Here is a 10,000-nt window from a genome sequence, read left to right on the forward strand (position 1 = left end):
TAGAGGTGGAAGTGGAGGTGGAGATGGAGGAAAAGGTGGAGTGGAAGTAGAGGAGGTGGGAGAGGAGATGAGGAGGGTGTGGAGTGGAAGTAAAGTGGACGAAATAGGAGGCAGAGGAGAAGGTGGTGATGAAGGTGAAATTGGAGGTGGAGGCAAAGGAGATGGAGATGGAGAAAGGGTGAGAAATACGTTAAGTTTCGTGTGATGTAAGCATTCTCTCTAATTGCAAAACCCAATCAGATTTCGACTATGTGAATTCATAACATAATCTGTCGCAGGTTCACCTTGCAACACTACCACAGCTGTAAAAAAAAAAAAAAAAAAAAAAAAAAAAAAAAAAAAAAAAAAAAAAAAAAAAATACAAAAAAAAATACAAAAAATCAATAAGAAAAAAAAAAAAATGAAAAAATAAAAATCAACTTCTTTTCAACTGTAGTTTTTGCATACCTCAACCCTGGTCTTCTGCAGGAGGGGCCTCACGCCGAAGGGGACCATGTAGAAGTCTCCGCGCGTCGGGGGGAGAATGGGCATTTCCTCCGCCGTGTCCTTTGGGAGGAGCTCGAATGACGCCAGGAGCTCACCTGCCGAGACCATCAAAGACTGTTTGCATAGCTTGTACACAATTAGCTTTACATAATATGTTGTGTGTTATCAATAGTTTGCCTTCCTCTTTTTTCATCTTTTTCTTTTCTTCATAATGATGGTTTATCCTCCACTGTAACTATTTTGTTGCGTAACCTTTTATCTACACCTCTAAATTCTACCTCTCATACGACCCTGCACTTCTCGTGTCATTCGTGTATCTTCATTCTCAAATCCCTAATGCATTCCATTCATGAAACCGTAGTATGCTTATAGGTATAACTACAGCACGCGGATTTCACAAAGTCTCATTGTACCTTCTTTCATAAATTCTAAATTAATGCCATCCATCCTTCTTTTTCCTTCACCCATGAATTCCAGATATATATCATTCATAAAACTCCATTCAAAACAGCCCCAAACATATCATTCACAAAATCTCGCTATGTCTTCACTCAAATCCATCCAACTACCACCTATCTCTCCTCGAAATACACATCTCTCGCCTTACCTTGCTTGTCCTTCCCTCGCGAGAGTGGGTACCACTTCAGAGGTAGTGACTGGTACGCCTCGCCCAGCTCGACCATGGTAGGAGAGCAGAACACACGCCCAAGGAATTCCGGGGCGCCCTGAAGGAGACGAGGACGAAAGATAGGTTTCAGTTCACGAGAAAGTGAATATGTATTGTCTTGCTTCCAACACTACCTCGTTTCCTATATTCAAATGGCTATGAAATAAGTTTAGATATGCTGCATGTTAACTCAGTTATGGATTATTCAAGAAGATCGTTCGGTCGAAGGCTTGCTATTTTAGTTATCCTAAAGTCGACATCACATGAATATGTAAAAGATTAACAAATAAAATCAATGAATGTAAAGATAGATAGAAAGGCAAGATAATCAATCCTGAAGTAATGATTACAATAATCAGTAACAACAACGTCAATATTAATAACAACAATAACAATGGTGCCAATCATGACAATCTCACCCTGGCATCCCAGTCGAAGACCTCGACGACCACCTGCGGCGCCTGCGTGCGGGTGGTGAGCACGGGGCCCGCCAGCTTCACGTCGTCGAAGATAAGCGTCTGGTCCCACGTAGGACACAACGTCGCCCTCTCTTTCTCCGTCTGCTGTGTTCCTGCGCAGAAGCTCACCACGGCGTAGGGGTCTGTGGGGCGAGGGAACATTGAGCTTGAAAATCGACGAAATGGAATTTGGGCGTCTGGGATTCGCACCTTTTTCAACTGATACTGGCGCAGTTCGTGTTCTTAATTTCCGATGTGATATGTTTGTCAAACCTTTTTCTTGTCATGTCTTGGAAGGTGCATACAACACATTTGCATAAATTCTTATAATCATTTTTGTTAACAACTATAATAATTCACAAATAACCAGTCCACATCAGCTATATAGCATCAACTAATATATACATGATAATTTTCACACGATTCCATGTAATATAGATGCGCCCAAATTGAATATCAAAGCAGAAGTCATTAGATAAAACACATTTAATCTGTCAAGGGAGAGTCGCGTTTATACCTACCAGAAAGCCCGGTCTTGTCTCCCGCCGGCAAGTCACGTGCCTGGTACAAGTGCGCACGGAGCTGGAACGTGTGGCGCTCGGCACTCACCACGTACATCCGTGGGCACGTGAGCTGCGTGATTGCGTCATCGCCTGAAAGTGCAAAGTGTAGCAGCGGGATGGAATAAAAAACTGACAGAAGGGAAGCATAAAGTCGATAAGACAACTGTGGCAAAGAATAATATTCATAATTCTGAAGAGCCTTATAGACTGATTACATTCTTTTCTAGAATATTTAGACTGGTAAGGACTCTACCATCTCCCGCCTTTACGACGAGTCTTGGCGTGGGCGGGGCTCCTCCGGGCTGGGCGGGCACAAGGCGCCTCCTCCACCTTCGGCGCCTCACCATGTCCACCTTCCTCTCGAGGGCGTGGAATTGCAGGCGGAACAGGGGGGCGTACTCCCAGCCCTCCACCTGCCCTACTTCCTGGAGCTGTGTGGACGTCGAGCAAAGTTATCGAGTTGAATTTCCAAAATATTTTCGTTTTACATTGCATGATCTTATAAACCAAAAACTGGAAACAACTGTTCTGCCTCGTTCCACTGACCTTTTCGACCTTGTGGACCAGGAAGCGCTCGCGAATCCACCTCCTCCTGCGGGTCACGTGGTAGATCTTCTCCTGCGGCGACCAGCCCACCAGGCCGCTCTCCACGGTGTACTCCCAGCCCTCGCCGTCCACCGCGCGTTGCAGGTCATACTGCAAGAGCAACGTATTTCAGTTAAATGTTCCGAACATTACAAAAACACGCAGGCGAGCCACGGAAACCGACCTGTATTTTGTAATACAAAGAAGGATTTTCACTCTTCGACGCCCAGAAGCTGCTTCCGACCCAGATTATATAACTTAATTGATGAACGTATCAGCTTTGTCCTTATCATAGTCCATCGTGACAGATGGCCCTGCTAGACCAGTTGGGCGTCTTTTCTTGGATTTTTGAAGGGCACGCATATCAATGAAAGGCTTTTTCGAATCAAACAAAATTCCTCTCTTTCTCTTTCTTTCGCTTCCTTGAAAACGGACATAACAGTGAATGCGCATGTCTACTCACCGACCACAAGTCCCGCCACTTCCATCCGTCTGGACACGCGATCTCATCTCGCTTGGACGCGGGGTCGCCGCGGGCGTCGGTCCACGTGTTGGGGTTGGGGAGCCACGTCCCGCCCGGCACGCGCATCTGCTGCTCGTACACCTCCTCCGTGAACAGCTGTCGCCCTGCGTCCGCCTCGTACTTCACACTGCGGCGTGAGAGATGCGGTCATTCCGGCGAGTCGATTGCGCCGCAGAGAGAACGAAGCTCTCATTGAATGCGAACACTGATGGGTTAATCCTACGTCCAAAGAGGTTTGGATACTTTATCTGTTTAGTCTAAAATTTGCAAAAGACTCTCTCGGAAGCCGCCTCACCTGGGGTCCGGGTCGACGAACCAGTCTCCTTGGAACTTCCATCCGTCGGGCTCCGGGAAGGCTTCGCGAGGGAGGCTGAGGCGCCCGTCGGCGTCGGAGAAGGAGGGGCGCGTGAGCAGGAGGCCGCTGGTGCCCCACTTGCCGCTGCCGGGCACGGAGATCACCTGCAACCGACTGAGAAGGTTAGGGCGCTTTCAAGAATAGTACGCTGACTGAGATACACCGAAAAAAGTTCCTCCGTTTCTACAACTAATATGATCCCTGATTTGGTAAATTAGGGCGTAAATAACTGCTTCAGCAAAAGATGGCAGACATCAATTATATGTGTGTACGCGCACGCGCACACGCACACGCACACGCACACGCCCACGCACACGCACACACACATACACATAAATGTATGTATGTATGTATGTATGTATGTATGTATGTATGTATGTATGTATGTATGTATGTATGTATGTATGTATGTATGTATGTATGTATGTATGTATGTATGTATGCATGTATGTATAAACACTCAAGGCAACATGCATACATAGTCATCTATATCGCAATTTCCGTCTCGATCTGAGAAAGGTCTCCCTCCCTCACCTGATTCTCATACGACTCGGCATACACGGTGAGCTGGACGTCCGGCCTGTTGTCCCACCAGGACCTGACGTCCACCTCCTGCCCGAGCCACACCGACGCCCGCACGACGCCGCCCACGAAGCTCTCATCCTTGTCTGCGGGCGGGGATGAAGGTAAATGAACAGGAGACTTATTGCTTACAATACAAGAGAACTTAGTACAATATGCAGTATGTTAAAAGTGAGTATGGATATGCACAGTGACACAGAATGCGTCACGAACCTGGGTAGCAGAGGGTGTAGGTATTGAACTTCCCGGCCAGCTCTCCCTGAGCGGCCAGGTCGTGGGAATAAAGGACGGCGTGGGCGGGAATCCTGACGTAGGCAAGGCGTCGCGTCCCGCTCATGAGCCACAGGAAGACGTCAGGGATGCTGTTCTGAGGCTGTGGACCGAGGAGTGAAGAAGCAGCGATTAGCTATAGAATCCGCAGTTAGGCCACAAGTTTATAGACAATGGGTTATGTATGTATGGTATGTCTGTGCCCCGGCGAGTCTTTGCTTTTAAGAATGTGCGATTAAAAAAATATGACAGGCTGCCTTACTTGCAAGTTATTATAAACCTTTTTATTACTTCTCCTTCCCTTCATATGTTTACCCTGATATTCCCTGCCTCCCCTCCTCACCCCCCTCTTACTTCAACAGCCAGGTCCTCCAGAAGGGTGAGGACGGCCTGCAGTTCCTCCAGGACGGACTGGTGTTCTGAGGTATCCAGGTCCTGACACGACATCGCGATTTGGTCCAACTCGAGTCTGCGTCGATCCCTCAGGTGGCGGTCCAGCGACGTCTCGACGTGGCGAACAGGGTCCACGGCTGGCAAGGGCGCCCTGGGGACACATCAAAGGATAAGGGGTGTATCCTAATCATGACGGGGCGTGGCTAAAGTATCCCAAGGAGCAATGGAAGTACTTAAATTACATCGATGAATGAGGAACTTCTCTAATCACAAAAAAAAATTCGTTCACAGATTAGCCAGAAGGTAAAGACTTAAAATGATACTGAAAAGAGACAGAAGTACTAACCTACACGCGTCAATCAGCTTCGTCAGCGTGTCATGCAAAATGTCTGTCACCTCCTTCCTCCCTTCAGGAGTTTGGTGCTTACTTCGCAACGCCAGCTCAACTTGCTGCAAATCCTTCTTCAGTGCCTGTAGGAGAAGTTGTGTGTTAAATGAAGGAAGAATTTTATCAAATAGTTAATAACTTCTTGCAGTTTCTGTATTTCATCGTTGTGAGGAAATAATTTCTCCTCCTACAATCGCACAGACGATGAAAAGAACGTAAAAGTCTCCATACTCCCAAACGTTAACTAACCGATGCTATCGCGGTGACGTGGTTGACACTGTGAAGTCGGTGCGTGACATCCTCCCAGTCGCAGTGAACAGTCACCAGTGGCATGGCGTCGCCCCACGGCAGGAAGTAATACCTACAAGAAAGAACGGATATGTAAAGAAACCTTTATATAAGAGATATGTTTTATTCCCTTATAACAAAGGAGTGAGATAATGGTATGTCATGGAATCCAGCTTCCGAGGTACGTCTTGAAATATTAACAATAAACTTGTTGTTCAAATGCAAAGACGATAAGGTAAAAGGATACGACAAATGTCTAAAGATTAATTTCTTTTGATATTAGTAAATGCTTATCCTTCTTACTTGCAGCCATCGAACACCGGGTTTGCAGGGTGTGTGGACGAGGGCGAAGGCAGCATGGTGTTCTCAAGCTTGTTTCCGAAGTTGCCGACGGACACCTCGATCTCCAGGGGCTTCCCCGCCTCCTCCAGAAGCCATGCCCCCGCCAGTTGGCACATCAGCCTGAACCTCCTCGTTCCCCGGTATCTCTGGAGAGACGCAGTCGGGTTATTGCTTTCATATCTTTATGCCTTTATTGATTTCTGTTAGCATTCACTGCTTTTTTTTCTTTTTCTTTTTCTTTTTGCTTATGCACTTCGCTTCTCCTGATTCTTTTTCAGATATAGTTGTCCTTCCAATCAATATTACTCATGACCTTCTCTCTTGGTTCGATCGTCCTGCACTTACCCTGACGGCGTTGAAGGCGTCGTTATCAATGGCGGTCGAGGGCGCGGGTGGATACGATCCCACGTGCGTGTGCAGTGCCAGGAGGACGCGCCCTCGATAGGCACAGCCTTCCTCCACGCCTACGTTCATGCTCTCGCTCTTTGTCTCCTTCGAGGAGCTCCCACTCGCGGCGCGCTCCGTACACGTTCACCCAGGCCGGCCCGAACGTCGGCAGGAAGCCTGGCGAGGGGAGGCCGCGGGGTTAGAGGCGTCGAGATGCATGATATTGCAAGCAGGGTTTGTTATATATCAGTGGTAAAAGCTATTCCAGTGGTACCGGAAGGATGGGCTAGTTATTGATGAAATTATGATCACCTCATCTTCGAACTTATTTCAGTCTTTTGGTTTATGATATTTCAATAAAGGATGTATAGCTGCACACTTATTCCCTCAAAACCATTCAACTCTTGAACTTCATCTGAATTCAGATTTCATACAGCGTGAATCTTAATACACAAGTGTTCTTACCATTGGATGATTACCATTTATCTCCAAATATATGTTATGTATAGTATCATAAGTAATCTCAGAAAAACAACAACTGTAATAATGATTTTTATGGACTTCATCAAGGTCGTGGCATCTAAGTGAAATAATAAACATTAGCCTATTGAAGTAACCTCTATGCTGATATCATACTACTAACCACACAAAATTAAATTGTTTGAGACAAGACTGAGATGGAAAAATGAATACATTCATACATACAAAGATACATATACATGTACAGTTAAATGAAGATAAATAAATGAATAAATAAATATATAAATAATATATACGTATATATGTATATGTGTATGTACACATATATATAGATACATACATATATATATATATATATATATATATATATATATATATATGCCTGCATGTATACAAATATAGCACTTATAAAAGCGACTTGGCAGTCGGAGGAGACAAATTACCATCCTCTCCCGGCGCGGAGATCGCGGACACGGGGATGACGGCCGTTCCGATCGTGTCGTCCTCCCCCACGCGGTCCCTGAGGAGAGGAAGCGCCCGCTGTCACTTTGGCAAAGAGGAAAGGGTGCCATATACTCGATTTTTTGGGGAAAAGTGGAACAGCGTGGGTCAGAAATGATATTACTGATACAACGACGGTGATTTGGTGAACGAAAGTCAGAGGGAGAGGGAGAGGGAGAGGGAGAGGGAGAGGGAGAGGAGAGGGAGAGGGAGAGAGGAGAGGGAGAGGAGGAGGGAGGGAGGGAGGGAGGGAGGGAGGGAGGGAGGGAGGGAGGGAGGGAGGGAGGGAGGGAGTGAGTGAGTGAGTGAGTGAGTGAGGGAGGGGGGGAGGGAGGGGGAGAGAGAGCGAGAGAGAGAGAGAGAGAGAGAGAGAGAGAGAGAGAGAGAGAGAGAGAGAGAGAGAGAGAGAGAGAGAGAGAGAGAGAGAGAGAACGAAGGCGAGGGAGAGCCCGACCCACCAGTCCTTGAGCGTCACGCGAATGACGTTGCACATGGACGGGAACAGGAAGCCCATGTGCAGATCCTGGCGGAACTCCGGATTCTCGTTCGTGTACATGATCTTGGTCTGGACTTCCCGGCCGGCGTAGGTGGCCAGGAGGTAAGGATCCACCAGCTCCTTGGAAGCCTTCCCGATCCCCAACACCTCCTTCAGCGTCTGCATCGTCCCTGCGTCCACTGTAGAGAGGCGGAAGGGCTTTTTTAGTTTGTAATCGTGGTAAATAAGCAAGTAGTTACAGTGAACTGGTGTGCGGCGCAGGAGGCCACCCGACCACGAGCGGGAACCAAGCAAATTGCCACAGCCAGACAGTTAATTTCTGAATATTTTCCAGGAAACTATTATATCAATTACAAGACTTACTTCGCGGGAGGTTCTGTGCGCAGTAGACGGTGAGCGTGAAGGTCGCCGGCTGCAGATGGACGCCGGCCGACCACAGCAGATTGGCTTCCACGTCGTCCTGGTCGGTGCGCGAGGCAGTCAGGTCAGGGCACACGTCACCTGGGCCCAAGACGGCCACGCTCACCTTCAGGTATCCTGTAGGAGCAAAGGAGACAAGGTGGATGTCATGGAGGAGAGTTGCGATGGAAATGGAGGACTGGGCATGGAGATGAGTCGGGCATGATCACAGTATTAATTGTTACTAAATGGTGCTGGTGTTACTAAGACTATCAATAATGATTTAGACTTTATGTTTATTAATGAAAAACATCCTCTTCAAACGCACTGAATCCCGCGCAGAAGTGATGTAAAGCAGATAGTCCCAATAATAGTGATGAATACTATGATTATAAATAACAGAATTCCAATAGTCCTTACGATCTGCTTTACATAAAAGATCCTAAGAACCAGAGTCGGACCAAGCAACCAACAGGCGACAAACAGTCAGCTGCATAGTAACTGCTACCAAGCCCTGTGACGCTGACTGACCTTGCACAGTAGGCGTCGGTTCGTCCGGGTTAGCCAAGACGAGCCAGCGGTTGACGACTGCGTGCTCGGGCTGGTCGTACACCATGCCTACCTCGCACTGGGGACCAAACGGTTTCTTGTTACGGAGATGCTATTGTGACCTTTATATTTGATAGGCATTGTCTTTTCACTCTGTACAGTATAATAACACACCAACGTAGAGATGCAACAGAAAATAAAAGATAAAACTCAAAAATGGAAAAGTGTGTGAATCAATCAATTACAAATTCGAATCGAAAAGGTGTTTGATGCTGAACAGAAACAGCAAGATCACAGACGCTCAATAAAACGAAAGCAACAATATGACTGAGAAGAAACCTAAATAAAGTCTCCTAGAAAAAAAAATATATGAAATAAAAACAATGGAAAACTGACCTTGAAGGCGCCAATGATGGTCGTGGAGCGAATGCCACTAGAATTGCAGACCTGAAAAAAAGAGGAAATAGGTATATATATCTGTATATCTTTTCAGCAGAAATAAATCGCTGTCTCTAAATGTGAAGAGGAGGCTCGTGAAATATAGTATTCATCAAAAGGTAAATTCATCCTGCTTTTCTTAATTCATCGTTCTTTTGTCTTTTTTTTTTTTTACTTTTAAATTGACTGTTATGTAATTACCTTGATTTGCCTTATTGCCATTCTCTTGCAAAGTGATGGTCTGTGTTTATGTCCTGATCCTAGTCATAGAAAACCATCAACTGGCCTAATATTCAAAAACCAAAATAAAAAATCCTTGTTTCCTAAGTCTTAGAGGGATAAGACCCCCAAAAAAATCGAATAATAAAAATACTAATGACAATGGATCTCAACGAACCTTAAACTCAAGGAAATCCTCCAGGAGCTCACTGGGGAGCTTCTCGAGCTGGTAGAAGAAGATCTCGTCGAACCAGGGGCTGGAGGTGCCCCTGTGGACGCGGGTCTGTTTGGCGTCGCCGTCCAGGGACACGCGACACACGGGGTTCATGTTGCCGCCCATCAGACGCCGCCCCTCGACCACGCGCACGCGCACCTGCGGGGAGGGCCTGCGCTTTAGGGCTCTGACCTGTACTTCATCATATTCTCTAAATAGGTTTTCTATTTTTCCCTCGAATATTAATTTATGAATAAATAAATTAATTATATATATATATCTATATCTATATGTATATCTATCTATCTATCTATCTATCTGTCTATGTATATGTATATGTATACACACACACACCATTTTCTAAGTTGCGTTCATCACGTTTTCTGATTTATTGCGTTCTTTTGGGGAATGATTGAT

The 10,000-nt window shown here is 46.2% G+C and overlaps 2 protein-coding genes across 2 annotated transcripts in view; both read right to left on the bottom strand.

Annotated features, from left to right (window-relative positions):
- Nucleotides 1–7,287, bottom strand: part of LOC125033212 (myoferlin-like) — a 19,587-nt gene extending 12,300 nt beyond the window's left edge. Inside the window, 16 exon segments of the mRNA XM_047624593.1 lie at nucleotides 448–581; nucleotides 1,094–1,211; nucleotides 1,573–1,754; nucleotides 2,133–2,264; nucleotides 2,428–2,605; nucleotides 2,721–2,870; nucleotides 3,223–3,409; nucleotides 3,578–3,741; nucleotides 4,172–4,305; nucleotides 4,433–4,592; nucleotides 4,844–5,033; nucleotides 5,229–5,353; nucleotides 5,520–5,631; nucleotides 5,862–6,046; nucleotides 6,246–6,464; nucleotides 7,211–7,287. Coding sequence (XP_047480549.1) covers nucleotides 448–581; nucleotides 1,094–1,211; nucleotides 1,573–1,754; nucleotides 2,133–2,264; nucleotides 2,428–2,605; nucleotides 2,721–2,870; nucleotides 3,223–3,409; nucleotides 3,578–3,741; nucleotides 4,172–4,305; nucleotides 4,433–4,592; nucleotides 4,844–5,033; nucleotides 5,229–5,353; nucleotides 5,520–5,631; nucleotides 5,862–6,046; nucleotides 6,246–6,374 — 2,280 coding nt within the window. The 5' untranslated portion in view covers nucleotides 6,375–6,464; nucleotides 7,211–7,287.
- The window catches only part of LOC125033213 (myoferlin-like), a 7,621-nt gene continuing 4,261 nt past the window's right edge, over nucleotides 6,641–10,000 (bottom strand). The window contains exons 6-12 of the mRNA XM_047624594.1: nucleotides 9,548–9,742; nucleotides 9,109–9,159; nucleotides 8,695–8,791; nucleotides 8,128–8,301; nucleotides 7,727–7,943; nucleotides 7,211–7,287; nucleotides 6,641–6,702 (exon numbers count right to left, since the gene is read on the bottom strand). Coding sequence (XP_047480550.1) covers nucleotides 6,641–6,702; nucleotides 7,211–7,287; nucleotides 7,727–7,943; nucleotides 8,128–8,301; nucleotides 8,695–8,791; nucleotides 9,109–9,159; nucleotides 9,548–9,742 — 873 coding nt within the window. The remainder of the gene's footprint in view (nucleotides 6,703–7,210; nucleotides 7,288–7,726; nucleotides 7,944–8,127; nucleotides 8,302–8,694; nucleotides 8,792–9,108; nucleotides 9,160–9,547; nucleotides 9,743–10,000) is intronic.

The sequence above is a fragment of the Penaeus chinensis genome, chromosome 16 (assembly GCF_019202785.1).
Source record: "Penaeus chinensis breed Huanghai No. 1 chromosome 16, ASM1920278v2, whole genome shotgun sequence".
Lineage (NCBI taxonomy): Eukaryota > Metazoa > Arthropoda > Malacostraca > Decapoda > Penaeidae > Penaeus > Penaeus chinensis.